Raw genomic sequence first — 24,456 nt, forward strand, 5'->3', positions numbered from 1 at the left:
ACTTACTTCCTTCAAAAATCCTTTAAAGCCACTTCTGTCAGAAGCAGCATTTTATAATGAACCGATGTGTCAGCTCAACTCGCCCCTACCATCGCACCAGCTTGTATTTGACATTTGAAGACATCACTTCACCAGGTTAATGGTGAGTTTTTGAGGCAGCGTTTGTCTGAGTTGTCGCTTTTAAAGGTTAATAACTGTGTTTAAGGTCAGATAAGCTGTATTGATCCAGTCATTGCCAAGGCAAAGCACGGGATTCATCAGTGCAATTGGCCAATTATTGATGATGAAGCGTACACATTTAGCAAACTCTGATTTCTCATTGGCTCACACACAAACAATTCACCTCTTCTGTTTATATTTATGTTGTGAACCACTAATTTCGCTGCCACTCAGACTGAAATTTAAATGAACACTAGTCAATTTGTCTGAAAGTAAGAACACGCTCAGAAAAGGGTTAAAATTGAGTTAGGGTTAGATTAGCACCATTGCATTGTGGGTGATGTAGGTACCAGGTTGTGAATAAGGAAGAAGAACCTGTGTGGGGAGTAAAGGTAATATCTCTGGTCCTGCTGTATCAATTGTAATCATTTGTTTTGAAGAAGTCCATAATGAGTCAGCAATGTTATTGGAGTGCTATGCAAAGCAGTGGACTATTTTTCAAAAGCTGGTGCCTACATTACCCACAATGCAGCGTAGCAACTAAGTGATATGACTAGGGGCAATTTATTAGATTTGATGCAGTTTCCTCTGGAGCCACAAAAGGCTTCATACTACTTTTTCACATAATGCAGTAACACTCCCAAACACATCTCTTTTTAAAAATCCATATTTGATTGGGAAGATGTTACGTTGAAATCAGAATTGTGTCAATATGTGAACTACAGCCAAATAAACTACCGAGATGGTAGTAGTTTACAGTGTCATATGTTAACAGTTTACCATCAAAAGCAAATACACATATTTGTGTTGTAAACTGCTGGAAATTCATAATTTCAATTTAACAAAGGTGACAAACCCCAGTGGGTGTCCCACTGTCCTGGAGCTGGACATGTTCTGTGTTCAGAGCTAAATCTTGCAATATTCCCTAAAAACTCTCACTCTCACATTATGAATTACATCATCAAAGTCTGTATACACAGAGCACCTTTATAAAATATTGAAAAACATAACAGGGCACTAGCATTTATTGATGGTACTGTCTTTCCTTTATGACTCACAGATTTGATAAATCATGATTCCCTCTGTAACTGCAGAGGCGTTCGTAACCTGCAGCTATTTTTATTTTATTCTCAGTCATGCTCTGAGGTCTCACTTTACCTCCGTCTCTCACCTCAGGCTTGTATTCACAGCGCCAGCTTCTTCCACAGTTATTAAGGAAAATATGCTTAGGTTCACATAGTGGGTTAGCATCCTGGTCCAGTAGTGGGGCTAACCAAAGTCAACAGGGTATTAATTCCACTTTAAACCTAACCCATACCGAGGGGTCCACCCTCAGTTCATGGCCTTGTCAAGCTACCACTACCCTGTCTCGTTCAGGTCCGCGGAGGCTGACTTCCAACGAAGCCACACCCGCAATAAGACACAAAGCTCAGGCGAGACACAGTTCCATTTTAAAGAAACCGATCTAACAAGGTCGGCTAATGTGAACAAATGGGTCTGAGAGATGGCCAAGGAATGATGGTATTTTACACTCATATCTGGTTTTTCAGTGTATGTTTTCAGGGGCAGAGCAGGCTGTCTGTCTGTCAGGGCCAAATTCAACACTTGCAGGCTGCATATCCCTCTGTGCGCCTGCGGGGATCCCTCAGCGTTTTAACAGCAGCGCTCTTCTCTCCCGGCCCTCAGGTCAGTTTTTGTTGGAAGAGTCGCGGCTGCTGGAGGCGGCGGAGATGGCAGAGAAGGCTGCGCGTCTCGACAGCGGGGAGTTTGATGTGGTCTTCAGCGCAGCCCACATGCTAAGGTGAGTGTCTGATTAGAACGTCTTCTTTTTTCTTTTCTTTTTTTTTTTAAATTTGTGATTTCCACAGCCCCAACACGTACACAGAGACAGTGGATGTATCTCAGTCCTTGTAGCTGAGATGGGTGGGCCGCAGTTTTCCAGGGCTGAGTGGAAAGGCTGTATATGAGAGAGGGAGGTCTTCTGTCTGCATGGTTTATCCAGGGGCTTACATTATTCCTCAGCCAGTGTGATTTACTTGGCTGTACTCTGTAATCCTCTTCTCTCGCCACAGTGCCAGCCAGAGAGCTGCTGGTTTGTCTTAGCGTGCTGTGCAGCTATGTATCTTCATATGCTCTCCCTCGCTCTCTCTTTACCTCCGTCTCACTCTCTCTCTCTCTCTCTCTCTGCTGGCCCTGGCTCTCACTTGAAGAGTCTGCTTCCAAATCAGCGCTCGGTTCAGCTGATGATGAGCCTTTGCAGCCCACAAGCTGTTGTCCCTCTGAACGCACGCCACGAGTGGAAATTTTGTAAACACAGCCAAGTGACAACTGACAGTGTGCCGCCCCACTCGCTTAATAAACCTACACAATTATGTAGGATGACCCAGTGTGGCGATTTCCTTCTTTAAACACATCATCATTTTAAATTACAGCTGCCTGAAAGGAAATGGTTATCTTTAAAAGGGACAGCTCACCCTAAAATCAAATATATTTATTTTTCCTCTTGCCAGAAGTGCTGTTTAACCGTCAAGGTTGTTTTGGTGTGAGCTGCGGAGTTTTCTGAAGCAGCTTGCGTCTACTCGCTGATGAGAGGCTCCTGCTTTCCACCAAACAGACGTAAACATGAATGTCGCCATCCTCTGCTGAGCTGTAACATTATGGGTGCGCTAAGTAAGAACTGGCCACCTCTTCAGTTCATACTCACAGCAGACAGGGGGCAGCATATCGACAGAGTTACCGCCAACTGCTGTGAGCTCTGTTAGCAGCTGGTGTTCTGGTGTGGGAGCCTGGAGCACTGAGAGTATGTTGGTGTAGTTTACAACGCGAGAACATTAGCTTTGGGCTGGAAGTGGCCACAACATTACATCAGAACGGTTATTTGTTCATATTATGTTGGGAATTTGAAAACAATTCTGGATAAAATTCTTGCATATTGCACCTTTAACTAGCTTAATGAGCTTAGTTAAGCTTAGCTCACGTCTTTCATCTTTCATGCCTTGGCTTAGGTGAGAAAAGCGACTGTATTTTTAATGAAGCCACAGCCAGCAGTTGGTTAGCATAGATAGCTCAAATACTGGAGGCAGGCAGAAACAGCTAGCCAGCACAGACGCGAAAACGGTTTCTGGCTGTGACAATATTGCCAACTTGGTGCCAACAAGCTTTTGATCACATGGCTGCAATGCCACCACTGCAGAAGGACCTTAATTAAATCTGTTAATATTCAGATACAATCAGTTTAGCTGATTTACCATGAGATATACACAGTATTTATCAGAATTTAATTAGCTGTTCACCAGTTTTTGTTGAGCCATGCTAACCGGCTAAAGGCTGTAGCTTCATATTTAACAAGGGAGTGGTATAAATCTCCTCCCTTCCTTCAAACCTAACCCTTTAAGACTATTTGCTTTTGTTTTAAGTCACCAGAGTCCAATAAGCAGCTGCTGCTTTTACCAGAAGGGTACAGCATTGCTACGCAACTATAAGATTTTTACCCAGCTGCTTTATGCATAGCTCTTCCCCCACCATTCTAATCGCGCAGGATCTTCACCACCAACAGCTTTCAGTACTGAGGGCCTCTTCCAGGGTCCAGACCCCTGGCAGCTAAAGAGAGCTTCAAGCAGCGCTGGGGCTGAACTTTTCTCCGCCTGCTTGGCATGGGGTCTCACTCCTCCACAGCTCAACGTCTTTATGTGTTTGTCTTGGACGCAGACGTGGAAAGGCCCTCGGCTGGAGGGGACACAAGTGAATCTACACGGAGGAACGGAAGAGATTAAAAGGAGGGGCAGAGGCTCTCAGATGTGCAAATGTCTTTTATTACTCTCTTGAGCGCTTGGTTTTCAACCATTTAGCTTCTACACTAATAATTTCCTTCTGCCTCCTTTGAACATTTCCTTTTTTCTTTCTTTTTTTTCTCCACTTAACTGGTTAATAGTATGAATATAAGACAGCAGAGGTTTGTGAACGCTGAGGCCAATGGGATTGCGCGTGTACTTGCCTGTAACGTGTCACAACTCGGCGAAAGTGAAAACTGTGACATCATACAGCAACGTTAAATCTGTAGGTATTCACAGACGTCAGGGGAAAACAAACCGCTGAAAAAACACACTCGAGCAGATAATGCACGTTTAGTTCACCTCCTGGATTTCGATCCAAACCATGTGTCGTATTTAATAATATAATACACCATACTTTTTCTATTACTGGCATGTCATGATGTTAGATATGCCAATTTGTGCGTATTTGTCCTTTCCAATTTCCAAGTGTATAAATTAGATTAAATTTATAACCTTATAATGGTAATAAAAGGAGATGGTAGCAAGTTACATTAGGTGTACTCCATATTCAGCACTAGCCTTAGGGAAGCTGTCTGTGTTCAGTGTAGCATTCTAACAGAGAGGGTTTTGTAATTCCGTGCTCCAGACAGATGGGACGGCTGCGGTTTAAGCACGGATATCTGGCTGTTGTTGAAAATGCAATTTGTTCATTCAGTCATTAGTATCCAACAGTGTCACGCTTATGAGCAATACTGTCAGTGCTGTGATTTGTGCATGTCTGGGGTTAATAAACCATCTTCGAAACAACAAGATGTCAGCGTACAAAGATCAGCGGTGGAGTTTCTGGTTTGAAATATGGTCAAGAATCTTTTTTTTTTTTTTTTTTACCTCAGGGGATTTTTTAAATTCATTTCTCCTCCACTTTCCCATCCCTCCCGCTCTCTTTGTCCCTGAGCTCTTGTAGCCTCACACTGACTCTTCCTCGGGTTTAAACCCAGGCAGTGGTTTTACATTCTTGGCCTCTATTGTCTTCTGCGCTCTCAGAACCCGCAGGCAGACAGCCCCTGGAGGTCTCCCTGCTCCTTTGGCCATGGCGTGGCAGCTGTCCAGTTCTCCTCTGATAATGTGTTTATAAACGTGATAATGATATTATAGAATTAGATTTGTGCTTCTTTTTTATTTTTAATTTTTTTTTTGCTCATAAGGTTGTGCTTTCTAAATATTATGCTGGCAAACAAACATATGGTTGTGGTTGGACGTGAAACCCGCATTTATAATCTCAGGACAAATTCAGCAACTAAAGTCGGTGTCTGGATTGCCTCTGGAATGTAAAATGCTTCTTTGGAACATGGCTGGAAAAATAAAGTACTAAAAGAAAATAAACAGCAGTGGCACTCTCTATAAGTCAAGTATGTAAGTGGATAACTCCGGTCTTTTTAAAGGATTTTTAAAGATCAAAATGTTGTTTTATAGTCATGTTAACATGACTCGGTTGGTCAGCCAACAATCTGTAAGATTACCATTAAGTTTTGTACAAGTATTCATGGGTCCCAGAGGATGAATCCTTCTGATCCTGAGTATTCATCTGAAGTACCCATAATTAGACCATGGAAACCTATTTTGTAAGATTTTGTTGCAGTCTCCCCGATCTGAGTGTATGAAACCCATGACCAAAAGAGCTCTACATTCTGTCATAAAGTTTCTTTTGGTTGGAATTATAGTGAAAATAAATGATTCTGGGCCTGGAACAATCCCAATGGGCCCATTCGGCATTCCCTGTGCCCCATTTTGAGAACCATGGGTCTAGTGCCATCGTGAACAGAACATTTGTGTCATGTCAAAAATGTCTCAACAATTATCATCATGTGACCTATTTATGCTCCTACTTCCTGTATAAGTTCAAAAGTTGTTGTAAGTTGTCCAATACTTTCATTTAGGAACTTGAAAACTGCTGACATTCCATCTGTACTTAGTGTTTAGTGCTGATAACTAATGTTCGCATAGTAACATACTTAAGTAACTTTATTAAGTACCTAAAATTATACCTGCTAAACATCAGTGTGCAACAGCAAAGTTGTTGTGCTCGGTACTGCAGCTATAATATCATTGCAGACTAACAGGGTAGGAACACGGATTGCTAATGGAGCAGTAATCTTTTTTTAGTTGATGATTTAATGGATGGCATGCTGTTTCGAACGAAGAAACCCTTTCTATCTCCATCAGATAAATGGCAAATGACATTGTGATAATACCAGGATTGCCACAGTTATGCAGGAGAAATCCCCTCAGCTGGAGACAGCATAATGGAAACGTCTGTTGTTCACCTAAATGCCATTGACCGCTACTGATGAAGTATGAGAGATGGTCCCATTTCATAGAGGGTTATTTCAACCAGTACCCCTTGTAACTCTAGGGACGATTAGGGGTAAAATTTGGGATTGGTATTGATCCTTAGTCTTATTTTTCTCTTACTTTTTCCAATACCCGTGAACTCAAAGTCAAAAACATGCTGAATACTTGTGTTTAAATATCCAGTGCCTTTCCTTTGTAGTAATTAGTTTAAATTTTTCATTTTTATAAACATCAGTTGACTTACAAAGTCTTTACTTCTGTGCATGTGGTATTACATTAAAAATATAAATTGGAAAAAAAAACTGGCCATGCATTTGCATTTGAAGTTTCACCACGGTATATGAAACCGAAAATCATTTATTGCCTACCTATTCATCATTGTAGACTAGTTTACAATATTAGAACACACAAGACAGCGTCTTTCAAATATAAATACTATTTGTTTACTTAGACCACTGACTCAGTAATCCGTAAATAAAAGGTTTGCCTTTTATCTGGAACTATATGGATGATGATCCCTTAATAGACTGCGACAGCCTAAATGAAACTTTGGTTCCAACGGCCTCGCTGCCTTTGATCATTACGACTTAAGGGGCGCCACAGCCAGCCGTCGTTGACTCTGTCCTTGACTTCGTCAAAGTTAAATTGTTTGCAATGAGATTGTTACCATCAGTGAATAGCATGCAGCTGTGGACCATAAAGGTGATTTTTCAGATACCGGTGTATTAATAACAGGAAGTCTCTTGTAACAGAGGAGCCATAGGTTTGTGTATAACATTAGGCAGAGCGGGGAGTTATGAAAGAAGATAAGAAGCATAATATAGGACATTCCTGACTTGACTGCAGTCTTTTTTCTTTTTCTTTTTTTTTTTGGTCCTCAGGAATAAAGCGTTTCTGGTTCCAGGGAGTCATGCCGACAAGCCATCTGCCCCTAAAATCCTCTTTGCCGCAGTGTGGCATATACAGTGTTTTTTGCCATCTACTCTGCTGTCTGGGTTGTTATGATAGTATGATGAAATGCAAACGGTGTGGAAACACAAACTCATTTAATCAGTCTCCCAGCCCCTATCCAGTATATGAAACCACAGGCTGTACACAGAAATGTATGGAGAATGCTCCTGATCAGCTTTGGTGTGTTGATGAGTTCTCTGCAAGTACCCAATAAGCCAAATGTCCTGACCTCAAGGTTCAATTAGAGCAGAAAGTGCTTGCTGTGCATTGCTCAGCACAGATGTTATCGAGTGTAAAGATGCTATCGGACAAGGAACCTAAAGGCGATTGGATCGGCTTCTCTCATCCCTCACGCTGTTCCCTCCTGTTATTTTCTCAGTGACCCCTGAGTGCCAGTAAACAAGCCGGGTTCAAGGCCTCCTCCCAAGCCAGGAGCAATAAAGATGAGTAATGATTGCCTCTCTCTCCCTGTTTTCCCTTTGCAGACAAGCCAGCCTGAATGAGGCAGCCGAGAAGTATTACGGACAAGCAGCCAGCCTGAGACCTAATGTGAGTACAGCCTCAACTAGCTAATCATCCCCATTTCGTTGTAGCATGATTGACACTGTGCAATCACAGTCTGGGTGGCTTTCCAGCATGATTACTGCCCAGTCCACCTTGTCACAAGGGCCTTCATTGTCAGTAGATGTCAGAAACACGAGGGCTAGGTTTTTACTAAGCTCAGAGCTCTGTTTGCAAAGCATCCATCACCAACTTCAAAGGCCGGGCCAGGGTAAGTAGATTGAAAAGAATAATGATAATAACACTCGGTCAGGGGACTCTGACATCTTGAAAATGGATGGGTTCCAGTCTGAGAGCTTTGACAGGAGGGGTCATGTTGTTTAAAGCGAGGTCCGCAGAGGGAGCGAAATATGTTTGGCATGCGGTCCCCCTGTTTGTTCCTGTGTCTTGATTAGAAGAAATCGGCTCAGGATTAATGATCAAAATATTTCTTGACACTGTCATGGAGACGTTAAAGTTTGGTTCTGCATGCAGAAACCCCAGCATAATCTATACAAACAGTGACAAACAAAAAGACAAATAACAGCCTGGGTCGAACAAAAGGATAAAATATAAGATTTCTACAGAAACCATGAAATTGAGCTGCTATCCCCTTTGTTGTTCTCAGTGCCGATGGAGAGTTCAACTTTTGCCAGAGAATTGTTTATTTTCAACATCTAATCAAACACAGATGTAAGAAAAATAATGGTCGAATTACTTCAATTCAAACGCATGCAAAAATAATGTAAGAGAACCGTAGAGTTTAAGGTGAGTTGTGGGAATGTTTCCATGAATTCTCTCTCTGTGCAGTGAGAACGCTTTCACTTCCATCCAACCAATACTTATGTTTTGATCTCTTTGAGCTGTACCGCTGCTCTAATATCTTTGCAGACTGGCAGGGTAGGAACACGGGTTACTAATGGAGCAGTTATCTTTTTAGTTGATGACTTAATTGATGGCGTGCTGTTTTGAACAAAAAGCCCTTTCTATCTCCATCAGATAAATGACATCGTGTTAATACCAGGATTGCCACAGTTATGCAAGAGAAATCCCCTCCGCTGGAGACAGCATAATGGAGATATCTGGTCGCGTTTGTTAATGTAAATGCCGTAAATGAATACTGATAAAGGGTTAAAGGGCCACTTCAATTCAAACGCACAAATAATGTAAGAGAACAGTAGAGTTTAAGGTGAGCTGCGAGAATGATTCTATTCATTCTCCCTCTGTGCAGTGAGAATGCTCTCATCCAATCACTGCTTATGTTTTTATCTGTTTATAGAAGGTTGCAAAACCTTTTGAGCTAAAGAATTTCCAAAGTTGAATTTCTCCTCTTGAGATCAGGAAAGGATTATCTTAAAGAAAAGATTGGAAATCTTGAAGGGACACTTCATTTTACAAGTAGGTACTGTTTCACAAGCAGATCACCGCTCGCTTAATCCCCTGCTGGCAACATCAGTGAGCTATTAGATAAAGCACAAGGAGCAGGCAGGACTACTAGCATATGGACTCTAAGCTTTTTTTTAATAAACAGCAGCGTGATAAGTTAATATTATCCACTGCCAACCCTGAGGTCTAATGAACTGTTCACACATACGGACTCAGGGGCTGTGAAGTCATTGTGAACGGGACCTGGTGGTGCAGGGTGTTACCTCACAAGTCAGCTGTGCAGTTGGTGTGGACGGTGTAAATTACATGTAAAAATGCCCTCAGAATAGCAGGTTCGAGAGAAGAGCTGGAGGCTGACTCTCACATTGTGTTGAGTAGTATAAAGCATGCTAGAGTTGTTGGGACTTGACCAGACCAAGAGCCCAAACAAGTGTGTTTTTCCAGGAGGATTTATATATTTCTTTCAACAACATAAGATATTGGTTGGTTCTGATGGCTCCAATCATTTCCTATAACTGTGCGTCCCTTAAAAGTCCAATTTGTAAGATCGTTGATCGTTCCATCTCATCCCCAGCTCATTTAAATACTGAAGCTTTGTCGGACGCCACCAGCCTGATGGGTCAGTATTTGACATTGGGAGACACAAAACTTCAGTATTTGACCAGTTGGGACTGAGACTCAACAATCAACTGTCTTACAAATTGGACTCTTGAGGGTCACGGGTCCTGGACCTTACTCAGTATGCACTGGGTGAGAGGTAGCATATACTTCTCCAGTCTGTGGTGATATAGTCGCAGGATACATGTCTAAATGAGCAATCTTGTAGTTGATTGCTGAATCCTATTCCCAGGTCATCAATTACTGACCCTTTCGGTTGGTGGTCAGCCTGTGTTTGACGACCAGGCAGGGAAACTTAACAATCAACTGTCATTCTTCAGAAACCAGTTTTTTCACCTCTAAGAGAATATGGCCGAGATATGATAAGGTGAGGGGGCTTTGCTTACAAAAATGTCCCTTGCAACCAAAAAGGACTGGTTAATGTTGACAAGCCATTTCACTTTTGTAACACTTTACCAGAGAACTTAAAATGCTTTTTGTCTGTAACAAAGTCTTGAATACTGAGAGACACCATGAGACACAAATACACATGTGAAGTGGACCACGCAACGAAGAGGCAAAACAGGACGCGCAACTGGATGAGCAACTTTCAGTTAAATGAACAGCTGCATTGTGGTGGTTGGTGTGAATGTGAATCATGAATGTGAGAGAACTGAAAACCACAGTTCTCCCAACTTCAGGCCTTTGGGCCCTGTGGGAGTTATTGTGGGGAGACAGGGTTGACCATTGAGTAGACCACAGCTTTGCCACCCACTGATGGATATGTATTTCATTAAAAACATGCTTGTGTGTCTTACAGCTTCTTGCTTCTTGGTATTTGTAATTGTACAAACATGCATTTGATGTCCACATCCAAATGCAGAGGCAGTCTTTTGCCCCTACTTGGTCACTTTTGCTTGGGTGCCTTTTGCCATTTGTATTGCTTACAGCTGAGGCGCAATTGTAATTCAGCATCTTCATCCATCTTCCTTACCATTATCCTTTGTTCTTCCCGATGCAACTTGACTTAAGCCATGTACCCTGTCCGTCTTCATTTGTCATTTCATGCTTTACGGCGGCTTGACTCTTCACTCTCCAAAGGCCCTGGTGTTTTATATTAAGCACATGTGTTTGCTCGCTCCGAGTGAGAGAGGACAATTCCTTCCATTCAAAGGATTTAGCCCCTTAGTCCGACAGTTCCCCTATCTAGATGAGCTAAATCCTGTCGGATGCGTGGTTTGCTTTGGTCGATCTCTGCACCCTTTGACATCTGTCCTTTCAAAGTTTTCCATTCCACGTCGATAGACTTTACCTAAATGCCAATCTGAAATCGTTATGGTCAGGTCACTCCCCAACCTAGCTTCACTTTTAACGCTCAGTCTTTATAGCATATGTTGCTTTATGGTCCGGGCTAATATGCTCCACATCTGGCCTTGCCTCTGCTGCTACATGCCAATTTTGGGAAGGGTAGGGAGGCAGAGAGGTTACAGAGCTGCAGGAAATGAGGAAAAAATGAAAGCTCTTGACAAGGGAACATTTTGCAGAGTGTTGCAAGTGTTGCAGGGTGAGGATGAATGCCGGAGTAGGGGTGTAAATCAAGAGTCTTAGCTGAATGAAGTAGGGGGAGAATGCTTGAGTGAGAAGAAGGTGGGAACCTGCAGGGGAGAATGGAGGAAGGAAACTAAACTCAGGAATTGATAAGTTTTGCAAAGAGGAAAAGAAAGCGATCTTTCAAATCTCTGCTGCAACGCACTGAGAGGAAAACCAGGAGTTGGTTGATATTCTACCCAGGAGCCTGAGCTGGATTTCAGAAGGCTTTCAGTAGCGTGGGGTTTGGGCTTTCAGGTCAGTTTCTTTCTCAAGATCAGTCTCAACTATGATTCACCAAAGGTTTTCAATGTATATCCCCAAATCCCATTTCAGAATTCTGGTTGATCTTCACCAAGCTCTCATCCATTTTAAACCTACTCTTTCCTGAGCGGATGATTTTGAATCTTTTTAAAAGCTTGCTCTCCATTAGCCCATTCAGCGACCTGTGTCATCTCTCACAGAGACATTTCCATCCATTCTGTTATGTGAGAGCACAAATGCACTGTATTGCCACAGGCAAAAGAGAATGATACGAGAAGCTTTTATTGTCACTGAAACATTCCTGTGTACATTTGCCAGTGCTCAAATCCACACACACGATCAGATGCACAGTAGCTGTTTCTCCCCGTGGCAAGCAGGGTATTAGTTGACCAATGTCTTTGTTCATTTAGTGACTGCAAAGACTCCATTTAATGTGAGTCATGTAACATTATCAACTGGATGGCATCGTAGGAACAGACTGAGGGCTTAATTTCCACTTTGGATGGGGGGATGTTTCCATTTGTTTTTCAAAATCAATTCTTTTTCCCCCTCATTTTCACAGTTTCAGTTTGATTAATTGCACAATGTGTCATTTCTGCCACTAGGGTTCTCGCAATCAAAATGACAGACTGTTGTGAAGTATTGCAGGATTGTGGGAGTTGTTGTCTTCATTGTTAAACAATCATCATTGCCAATGACAAAGTAATATATTTAAGTTTTATTTACATTATATTTAGTCATGTTCGCCGCTTCCTCACCTTCTGACGTACTGACATATCGGTGTTTCCCCTGAAGTCATGGTGACAGGTGGCCAGTTGAAGCACAGTGTCACCTTGAAGGAAAATTGCAGATTTTTGATTTTCTTTAGGTTTTGAAAATATAATGTAAATGTATTATTGTTTTTTTTAGTTTAGGTTTGGGGTTGGTTTTGGGGTTAAGGTTAGAAAGATGTTTTTTGCCCTGTATTTTGTCTCTCAGGCAACACACAAGCCACTTTGCATTCGTGGTGATTGTTGGGGATGCTTGCAGCTTTTTAGGACTTTAGACACTACTACAAAAATACTAATTAAACTGTTCAGATTATAGAATTGATGGCAAGCTATGCAATAAGTAGTTGATTGTAGAGATTGGGTTTTTTCTGTCAAATAGTTTTACACACACTCTCCTGAAATGAAACTTAATGCCTTCGACTGAGGCTAAGGGATATTAGCAATTCACTAACCCTGGATCATCACCAACGGCACTAATAGCATTAACGCTTATTTGCCAATACACACCTACTTGTCACCTACATGTTGTTGATGCATAATTTACACGTGGGCCCCTTCACTGTCACTTCCAACTATGTCCATATGTATAAACAGTTAGATTTTGGCTTGCATTATTCTGAGTTGTAAAAATCCCTAACTTGCAAATTGATCCCCCAGCGTTATTTTGTGGTTCGACCTTAAAACGGCGGGTCAAACTGAAGGTAATTTACTGCGCCAACAGCCTCAGAATTACCCCGACCATTAAAGTCAAAAACTCTGGCTGCTCCTGTGAGCAATAATTGAAAGACAGAGAGAAAATGTTATTTTGCTTGGGGATTAATCTAATTGCACAATATGCAGGGAGTCCGGTGCGTTGGTTTCGAGTAACATTAATGCTGCCCTTTCTGGGGTTCGGTTAGCAGCAGTAGAAGTGATGGTCATGCCAGCCTTTACTTTGGCCCAGGGCTGCTGTTGCAAGCTTTATATGTGTTGAGGGAAAACTGGCTCCACTCTAAGGGACATCAGGATTGTTCCAGAGTCTCTTTGATTTATTCATCAATTTTATTCTGCCTATGAGAAAAGCTGCACAATCGGACATATTGTTCCCATTGAAATTCTCATGCATGGGGTATCACTCATCCAACCTTGACACTGGAAAAACAGCGAGATGTTTTGAGAGTTTTGTGAGTGTGGTAGACGAGGGTGGAACTGCCGAGGGGAAGGAGGGCAGTTCACACAACCGAGAGCGTGGACAAAGCAAGATAAATGGCTGAACCATCGGGGGAGCGGTTGCACTTGGTAAACACTCTCAGCGCATGGATAACTAAACCGTGAAAATGCAAAGTATGAACTTCACACTCACTCTAATAGATATACGGCAAATGTTTAGGTTCAAAAAGTCATCTGTGGTCACTTGCTCTTTTGTTCAAAAACATAATTTACATTTCATAGTGTATATGGTGATCACTGAATGCGTATTTCAGGTAAAACCATTGACCAAATTGGATCAAAAACTTTTTTTATAAACTATGTAGTGCATGAAGAGGGCTTTTTAAATCCTTTTGTAAGCAGTTTTTTATTTTTAGGAGGCACTCACTATCTTTCTGTAGCGCTGCTGTTGCTGTAAATGGTTTGCATTTTTTCACACATTTCTCCTAATAATCCACAGTTTTCTGTAACATTTATGAAAAAAACTGTATTCTGTTATTAAAAGAGTGTTGCTCTTACCTTGATTAGTTATTATTAAAAGGGACACTATGAAGTTTTCTAAACTACATAGTTTTGTTAATACACACACACAGAAATATTTATTTTTTACATAACTGAATAAACAAGCTGTTCCCAGAGGAAGTCCCCAGAACACTTTTGAAAGATAGAGAGGTTGCAGGGGCCCAAAAATATAAACGAAGACGAAGACAGTTCAATCAACCATCTGCTTCTTCCAATAGAAATTTCTTCCCCAAAACTGCATGGTGCACCTTTCAATAGGTCATGAGAAGAAAAAAAAACGAAGACTTATTGTTCAACACATCAGTAAATGCCATAATCATGTCTCATTCTGGATGATCACAGTGAATCAAGTGTTAATTACGGGACAACAGGTCATAAACAGTGCAGTTAAAGCGCAAGATTGGCCATTTTCTCTGAGACTGTTTTATTTCAACATTCCTTGTTTCCTTGGAGATTCAATTACATAAATTACAATGGTCTGAAGCAGTAAAACAGTAGCTTCACTACAGGATTAGACATCTTTTCCACACTTTAAACTCAAATGGAGATCAGATGTGGTCCCTCCACTGGCCTCGATACGTCATGGTCTCGCTGTGATTGCATCCCGGACACTTTTCTGTACTTACGTCCTCATCGTGACTCACCCCCTCCTGTCACACTGATGATGATTTTGCCCCTCGGCACCAGGAGGATTATACAGTTCATTCATGCAGACCCACTTCAAAGTGGTGTTTGCTCCCTCTGACATGACAAGACACAGGGACACGGAAAAAGCAGCATGGTAACCAAACACCAAACACAGTCTGGGTAATCTGAAAAGCAGAAACCGATAGCGTGTTGGGGTCTGCTTTGAAGCCTCGCAAGATGACCAGATGCTCTTTTACGGTGTCAAAATAATTGTTTTTTTCCTTTATGTGTTCATTCAGTCTGACATTTTCCTTTGTTTTATACTAGAATTTACAGAAATAAGACCTAAATCTGTTCAAAGTTCGGATGTGGCCGACATATAAAACATTTCTGGTCACATTCCATTCCTTGCTAAATTATGTATTCCCCCAGTGTTCATTTGCATTATTCATCTCACCAAATATCCACACATGGCCTCTGAAGTTGTACATTTTTTATCAAAAGCAATCCTTAGCGTAAACAAACATTTGGTGATGAGTAAACAACTGTTACTGTGTGTACTGTATGTCAGCTCACTCTTGTGTCAGCAGCTGAATGGCTCTCTTGCTGCTACTCATTGCTTCTCGACAACGGGGTGATGTCGTGTGTTGCTATTCTTGGACCGACCACTTTAAGCCCCCTCCGAAGTGTATGAATCTGATCCGATCCTGAACTGATTGAGATATACTCTATTTTTTTTTTTTTTGGGTTTCAGTATCCTGCAGCCTTGATGAACCTGGGGGCGATCCTCCACCTCAACGGGAAGCTGCAAGAAGCCGAAGCCAATTACCTCCGAGCACTTCATCTGAAACCGGATGACACCATCACCCAGTCCAACCTGCGCAAGCTGTGGAACATCATGGAGAAACAGGGCCTGAGGACCACGAGCCCCTGAGCTCAGCCCTGCCCGCCCGCCTACCTGCCATCTGCACACCAGACCTGGGGGAGAGGGTGGCCTACGAGGTCCACGTTCACTCTTGTCATCCAGGAGAGATGGAAGAGAGACTCAGGGAGGATGTTTGCTCAGAGAGGCTGTGACTGTGCCCCTCCTAATAACTCCTGAGCTCTGCATACACCTCAGGCCAGCAGCTTTCCTCTAAAGCATTGCTCACAGTTTGGCAGGCGCTACATTGGTATTTGGACTCTTTAGAACTTTCTTGAAACTTAGTGCTCTCACAGGAACCACGCTTTATTTGGTCTTCTTTTTTTTTCTCTCTTCTATAACTAGAGCACTTGAACTTGAAGTGAGTTAGGTACATCCTTCAACATTTGTGATGAATTAGGGTTTAATAAACATGCTGTTGTAGTTCAAAGCGGCGACATTTCTCCTTGAGCGGTGTGAGATAAAATATGAAAAGAAAGAAAATAATCTCAGAGTGCTGCACTGAGGGGATTTTCCATCGTCATTTAATCAAATTCTTGGTTTGATCAGATAATGAAGAAATTAAGGCAATATGAAGAATTCAATACCATCAAGGATCACTGATGTAATCAAGTCTGAATCACTTAATTCTCCGTGCACATCCTCAATGGGTCACTTTGTCTTGCTAATGAGATTACACATACTTAATAATGAAGACACGAAAATTAGCGCCATCATTGCAAACAGCAGATGTCCTGATAATTGGTGAAAAACTTGTAAAAAAGGGAATTTAATCTGGCAGCCGTCGCAGCACAACAGTAGCCTCTCGAAAGCTCTCTGAAGGCTGGATTTTGCCAAACACAGTATTGGCAAGAGACCTCAAAAGCAAAGGAAATGGGCCTCCTTTCACATAGAGATGCCTTAGAATAGAAGGTGTGAATCTTCTTCGGCAGTGTAAAGTAGCATGCAGGTGGCACTTCTGCTTCTTGTTCGGCGCTGGCAAAGATGCAGCGAGAAGCTACACATGGAAATATTAATCTATCTTCCCGTGGAAGTCACAGACGGCACACACGGGCAGGTACGGCGGATCTGGTGACAGCTTCTCCCCGCGCGTTTGTACGTCTCCACCAGCAAGCGCGCAGAGTCAAAACAGACGAAAGCTCTTCTATAACCAAATACAAAAGCTATGCCGATGCACACCTTTTTTTTCACAGAGCAATGCACAGACACAGCACGTCTGAGGGAAAATGTTTTAATGCCTATTGTTTTTATTGGAATAGAACTAATTTCATTGTGTTTGTATAAATGAATCCTAATATATACCTACGTTGTGTACAGTATACAGAAAAAAAAGTCATACAGCAAAAAAAAATAATAAAAGCAGCCAGACTTAAAGTGGAAGCTCAGATTCTGGGCTTGAGTTTGGTTCCTCACATGAAGTATTTCCAATATTGTCAAAACTCAATTTTAAGGTCTCATTTTGTATATATTCTGTGTAATTAACATCTACTTGTCTATTTGTTTGCTTGTTGTCGTCAGCATACAGTGAGTGAAACAGCACCATCCCCCCCACCCCCACCCCCCCCCCCCCCCCCCCACCCCCACCCCCCACCTCAGAGTAAGAATATGTACAGTGTTTGTCATCATTTGGTTGTTATTGGCCACAAAAAACCTCCTGAGCTATATGTGTCCTGAGTTTATACATTGTAAAGTTATTGCTTTGTGTTAGCCGAGCAAACGGAACCAGCTGGCACTGTGTTTGTTTTACATGTTAAACGAAGGCAGTGAGCAGACGTGATGTCCTAACGCAGCCGGGTGGCCCCTTTACAGATATAACACAGAGCAACGCCCACAACAGAGGTAAAAGACTTTGAATATATCGGTCACGTGTTGCATCGACACTCGTGACGCGCTCACTGAAAAACACTCACATTTCATTCCCCGCCCCCACACACCCCTCACACACCCCTCACAGTCAAGCAGCGGTTATCATTTCTCCCGTGTGTGTGTATATAAAGTGTTTATGAACGAACACTGATAATCGTTACTGCTTGAGTGAAGATGTAAAAGAAAATCAAACAAAAAAAAACAAAACAAAAAAAACCAAGCGTTTCACTCTGTGTCTCTGCTCAGGGATCTCAAGCGGTGGGTTGTTGCAGAATCGTGTTCACAGAGCGTTTACTAAATTAAAGATTTATTTTTTGAAAGCTGTTGTATTTGTATAAATTATCGAGATTTGTAGCCTTTCTCTCCTTTTTGTAATATAAAAAAAAAGATGAACAATGTGCCAGGATAGACTTTTTTCTTCCCGATGTTGCTTTCTTTTCCACAATAAATTTATGGTGTTTCTGCTTTTGTGTCGCGTCCTGCGCAGATTCATTTATGGATTTTACCACTCGCTGCCATTTCCTCCCCACTCAGCAGCAAGTGCAAGTACAGTTCTGAGTCAGATTTCCTTGATATTCACGTGGGATGGCGGGCTTAATGGGGTGGTCTTGCACGCTGTGGAACAGGTTTTACAAGGCATTTAAAATTCCCCCCTGCAAATTTGCTAAAATGTGTCATAAAATCAACTCAAATGGATCTCCTCCCGCTTTGAAGTCTGAACAACAAAGGGGACATGTAAAACATTTCCATATGGAAGGGGCAGCGCAGCGTCTACATATGGCCAGTGTGCTTCGAATACAGTCCGCCCCCACAATTCAGACCCCGCTGACAGGCAAAAGGCCCTTCCCTGTGAGCGAGGCAGTCTGCCTTGTGATGTTTCTCACATGTCCACATGGAAGCTCTGCTCCCATGATCGTCGCTCACCATGGTGCCCGGCTTTTCCTTATTGGACTGGAATGCGGGTAGGCTTCCTGCACTGTCCGGTCCAGTTTGAATCTTCCTCTCACAACACAGGTGTGCCTCACTTATCTTGACAAATAATGCAATAGTGAGGCTTGCTGGTTTGCTGGGCCGTGGAATCACGCCACAAACGTGCTTTCGATTTTTTTGGCTGCAGGCCTCGGGAGGCATTTGGGTTATTTTCCCCATAAGACTCTTAGGCATACCACTGTCTTGGAAATCAGACATTGCTGCGTATGGCAGTTTCAGCAGTAGCAGAGCACTGGCTATTTTAAGTAAGAATTTGTGCAGGCAGTTTCTCAGTCGATGCTGCCCTGTCTTACACAATCCTAGAAATGCAAGCACCGACCCTCAACGGATGGTAATGTTGTGAAGTATCTCAGCAACCGCCAGAGGAGTTCCAATTTTGTTCAGAGGTTTTTGGTCCCCAGAGCGTGAATCATAATAACTTGGATGATTCCCTGACCTCTCCTCTAGTCCTACCAGAAGATGAAAGTTTAACTTAATCTGTAAAATAGCTCAAGATCTCAGATCAATTGGCACAAATTCGTGCAGACATCCGTTGTCCAATATCGTATACCCTAATGATTTTTCCTCAAGCACCGGAAGGCTCACTTTTGCAGTTTAGAGTGAAATGTCTCTCAACGATTGGATAGATTATCATAGAATTTGTAAAAAAAAAAAAAAACAAAAAAAAAAAAAACACATTCATGTCCCCGTCAGTAATCAGTTTGGTTATGTAGTTCCATCAACGTGTCAAAACTTCAGGCCATCCACTACTCTGGTTTGGGACCAAATAGCTGCAAGACTAAGGACGTTACTCAGTCTCAGTCTGTGTAATGTTAGCTAACACACTAAACTGATATGTTGAAAGTGGTAAACATTATTTTCCACTGTGAGGATTTAGCGTGCTGACATTAGCTTTCAGCTCAAATCACCACTTTAGCTGAGCAGGGCCTTAAACACCTCACAACATTCAGGTCCAACACTCCATGACGGCACCCATAGGTGTGTGGACTAGATCTGGCGTTTGGACGTTTGGTCATTTGGTGTGGCGTCGGGGAGGACACTCTGCTTGGATCTGACTGAGAGCTAGAGGACATGTCGTGGTCGCATCTTGTCAGCCACAAGGTAGTCCCACCCTGAAGCATAATCCACTTTGTCATCCGTTTTACTTCAAATGGGACCATAATTTACAAAATGAGCGTCATGATTTATTGAAGAAGACTTGAAACTAGCGACTGAGGCCATAAATTCATGGAGAGAATGTTAACAGAGGTTGACTTCACTTTTAAGACAATGCATCAAACATGAGTGGAGCAGAACTGCAACACTGAAAACTTGGGGCAGTTTTGTCTTCGCCCCGTTCTAGAGGATTTTTTTAAATGTAGTAAATGGACCAAGATTGGGTAATGCAGCATCACCACATATTGTTCAAATTATCTGCACTAATCTAGCTATAATATGCTATTACAGCCATAACACTCATGCAAGCTCTCCTAAAATGAACTGAGCAGATACGCGTTGAGCTTATTAGTTTATTTGGATCTCAGTGTCAGTGACCTTTAAACAAACAGTGATGTTTCTGGGCTCTCGTGTCCTCATTTGCCTTCGGAGTGTTTATGCAAGCATGTCATTTTGCCGGTTGTTATTAGTACTGCATGGCTTGAATGAGAGCAGTAATGATAATCCAAGGCGAGGATCCTTTCCCATTGACACTCTGTCATTATGTGAAACAGAAAGCCTGTAAATCATCTGAAGAATTACAAATTGATATTAAATGGCATCACAGCCTGATTAATACTGTTTTAAGTCTGTATATTTCTTTGAAAAAAAATGACATGGGAGAAGATTGTGGGATTTGTAAAGTAAATTGAAATAAAATGCTCTCTACTTCTGGAGAAAACACTTGATTTCCTGTTCTTAAGTCAAAATGTTCACAATTCTCTCATGGCATTAGATAAACCCTGGATACCCTGCACCCAAGGAAATCCAAAGTCTCTTTCACTCTTCAAAACTTCATTGCTTTATATCATCCAGAGGAGTTCAAGCTGGGAGAAAGGAATTTATCTTATGAGGCTGTGATCTAGCAAATCTGCCAGCTGATATCAAGCAAATATGTTGTGGTATGTGCTGATGAACTATCAGCACTTTGATCTAAAGTGCCTGAGCCGGGCGCTCGCAGCAGCCGGCCTGCTTCTTTGGAGTGGACGGCTGTGCGTGACGCTGACAAGTCTTCTCCTCTGGACCCAGTATCCATTGTTATTACTTGACAGAAGAAGCATTAAGATGAAGCTCTGCTTCATATTATCAAAGTGTTTTGATGTCCAGAAAGGAAATTGTCTTTCTTTGGTGTGATGTTACTGTGCAATATCTGCTACTGTAGCCCGGCGTAACAAAAGCTATGACTTTTAAACACTAAGTGCTCATTAAAGCGCGGCGCAGTTCACAACGCAGGGGGTTCCTGAGTCAAATATCTCAGTATGTTGCAGGTAAATACACCTTAATAGATTTGTAAGCCGTGCTCTACTTTGGAGTTATTGTTTAAAATGGAACACACTGAGACAGTTTTGGGTCAGCCGTTCACACCACTATCAAAATAAGACGTAATGTGAGGTAATTTTAATGTGCTTAAAGCATTTCGCTTGACAGTTTTATTCAGGAAATCTCCACACCCTGAGCTCAGGACAGGGTGGGAAATTCAGCTAATTAAGTTAGTGTCCAAAAAGCATAGAACTGTTGGCCTGTGATTACACTTTTGGACCAGACTGAAGTACCATGAATACTGATTGCTGAGAGGATGAATCAGAGGCAGATTTGTCTAGTAACCAAGTGCTGGGCAGCTGCTTCCAAAGTGGTGACTGTGACTAAAACCATTTTCACAAGTCAGCCCTGAGACTAGAGACAACAGGAGACCGTCCAAATCAGACGCTCTCTCACCTACTAAAAATACTATGTTTGGAGGGCAAAATCTGTGTAAAGCATGAAGGAGGAGGACTGTTTTTCCCTTCACATCAATAATACATGTCTATAGATTGTTAAGCGTATGATTGGTGTCGAGGGCCTTCCCTTCCTTTAGAAACATGTAGAAGTAAGAACAGGCTTGTGGGCAGTATATGAGCGGCTAGCCCAGGCAATACCAATACAGTTTTTCTACTATTATTATTATTAGAGGTTGGTCCAAAAACTATTTCACTTTCTCTGCCTTCACAGCCAAAGACAACAGTTGCTCTGGTGTCAAGTCTTTTGCGGTTGTTCACAGTGGTTCAGCACCGAAATCCACACCAATCGCTGTTTAGAAGCCTTTATCACATCTCGGCCACTGGGTTAATTGTCAAGCCCCACTCACCAGCCAGCCAAAACAAAGAAGATAGTAATAATATGACTACTTAAGACCATGCTGCTCAACTTAGCATGAAGAATCAGCTATATCACCAAAAGAGTGGGGAGCAATACACAGGCAAGCAGAAAAGATCCCAAAGCTCCTATGCAATGTCCTCAACACATCCACTGCTCACTGTGAATTATCCAGAAAATGACCTGCTCTGTTCACACATAAACCCAGACTGACTTCGTGCTAGCTGGAGATGGCAGGGTAGAGTCTAGGCCAAATGCTCACACATTTCTAGTCACACATACAGCTCCTTCTTATGATACATGGATGATTTCCAGGTAGCAGCGCATGTGCTAAAAGGGCTTACGACCAGTGATGGACAGGGTGTTACCAGAAGTGCAACGTGACATCTCCTGTTCTTCACATGAGATCCTACTGCAGAGAGATATGGAAACACATGCACTGAATATTCTCCTCACATAGGTTGGGAAACGCTTTTTATATAATGCATATATTCTAAAACCAACTATTAAAGAGTCATAATAAAAGCTTATCACAATCCAAACCCTCAGTCTCACAAGTGCGGTCCGCTAAAATGAGAACACATTCATCAAATGGCATGAACATGTATTCAGTGGAATAAGTTTTGATATTATCATTGAAATTAGTGTGTGTGTGTGTGTGTGTGTGTGTGTGTGTGTGTGTGTGTGTGTGTGTGTGTGTGTGTGTGTGTGTGTGTGTGTGTGTGTGTGTGTGTGTGTTCTGGCACACAGCAGGAAATGAACACATTGGGTGGTTCTCCTGTCATCTGCGCCATAAATCTTCCCCTCAACGCTGCCGCACGCTATATTTGGTTTTTAGCCTTCACACCAGCTTCCTGACAAGTGTACATAGTGTAATATGCGTTTGGAAAATGTCCTCTGAAAAGTTTGAAGCTGAAGTTGCTGATGCGTGTGATTCCCAGAACCGAGGTCCGAGGTTCCAGTGCCAAAGCTCACCTCAATGTCAGTGCAGACATGTTGGACGCCTCCAGAACCAATTATGGGTTCTGACTAATTGTTGGCGAAAGACTGTTTCCTTTCTTTTCTTTTTTTCTTTTTTCCTTGTTTGGACTTTATCCCCACATATACTAGCCACCACAGTTAACACACACACACACACACGTACGCACGCATACATGTGCATGTGATCTTACGGGCAGGTGTGCAATGTCAGGATGACAATACCCAGACCCCCTTATCCCCAAAATGGCCACCCTCGAGGATTTACAGAACTCTAATATCAGCCAAACCCTTGAGACCTTCTAAACACACTAAACTACACTGTGTTTTTTCAGCAGCCGGGTCCTACACATCTCAGGGGGGGTTTTTTTTGTTTTTTTTGTTTTGTTTTTTTTATTACATCTACACTGATAGAGCGTACTTTGTCTTCCCTCTGCCTTCGGTGATGTGGACAAGCAGGACTGCATATTCTCCGAGCTGGAATGCCTGCGTAGAATTATGTTCTTGCGTGGGTGTGCATATGGCATATGTGTGTGTGTGGTAGCCAGAGAGGAGGCAGGTGGCCTGTGCGCATCACTGCGTCTGGATCGATTAGTTCCAGAGACGGAGACAAGATGTGAAGATCCAGCAGTATACTGTCAAAACAACGGGCTCGTCTCCAGACAGCTGGATTTCCACTCAGACCATCACATGGTCTGCAAGCGTGCTCGGGGGGGAAGGACAATATTTATAGGTAGGTTGTGCGATCCAGCATGGGCTCAGAGCGCCTTTGGGCAGCATTTGCTGCCGTCAGAAGATCAATGTCGTGCAATAGACTGATAGACCTACAGAGAGTTCATTCCAGGTGATTTAACACACACTGACAGCCATAACAGAAGTCCTCAATAGTTTGAGCAACACTGCTGGTGAACAAATTGTGTTTTTAAACTTCATAAATGTGGTTCATTTTTGTGCTGTGTTGACAGGGATGTTATTATATTTCATCTCTCATCAAATACAGTATACCTTAGGGGTGTAAAGATCCACCGATACGAATCGGTAACCATTTCCAACATTAAAGATGTGACTACATCAATACACAGACCCCTGTTTTGATTTCATTTTACCATTAACCAGTCAATGGCCCAATTCTAAAGTTATGTATCGGTTGATGGAAGCTATAGGAGTATATGAGAATATGTAAATAAGTATGTGAAACATTATTCAAAGTGGGCAGTGCTTTTCTCCTCTAGCTCCCTAGAGGCAAACGGGCCTCTCGGCACGTGCCTTGTCTATGCCGAGATCTTGCCCGGCTCCATCCACGTGTTAGCCTCAGTGTTTGTGACTAGCTCGTGGTGAACATATTCAACTCGTGCAGATGCATCTTCGCATCAGTTTGTGCAAAATTTGAGCCTAACCAGGTCTTTCCATTGACTGGTCTGTACACACAGTCCCAAGAAAGAAGAGAAGAGAAAGACATGGTTTTGCTTTACAAGATCATATTTTTTTTAACTGTAGACTACAAAGGTTTTTTGAGGTCTGGCAGGAAAAAGAAATGAAACTATCAAAAAACCTTTAAAGTGTCAGTTGTAGTGTCTTAAGGGGTGGCCGTGATCTTTATGCTTGCCTCCTCACTGGTCCCCCCTCATGAGTTGCACGATGAAAGACAGATACAGTA

General features: G+C 42.3%; 1 protein-coding gene across 1 annotated transcript in view; it reads left to right on the top strand.

The window, feature by feature from the left end:
• The window catches only part of tmtc2b (transmembrane O-mannosyltransferase targeting cadherins 2b), a 102,547-nt gene extending 85,365 nt beyond the window's left edge, over positions 1-17,182 (top strand). Inside the window, exons 10-12 of the mRNA XM_037108227.1 lie at positions 1,846-1,960; positions 7,721-7,784; positions 15,471-17,182. Of these exons, the coding sequence (XP_036964122.1) occupies positions 1,846-1,960; positions 7,721-7,784; positions 15,471-15,650 (359 nt within the window). The 3' untranslated portion in view covers positions 15,651-17,182. The remainder of the gene's footprint in view (positions 1-1,845; positions 1,961-7,720; positions 7,785-15,470) is intronic.
• Positions 17,183-24,456: the final 7,274 nt, after the last annotated feature.

The sequence above is a fragment of the Acanthopagrus latus genome, chromosome 8 (genome assembly GCF_904848185.1).
Source record: "Acanthopagrus latus isolate v.2019 chromosome 8, fAcaLat1.1, whole genome shotgun sequence".
NCBI classification, from domain to species: Eukaryota; Metazoa; Chordata; class Actinopteri; order Spariformes; family Sparidae; genus Acanthopagrus; species Acanthopagrus latus.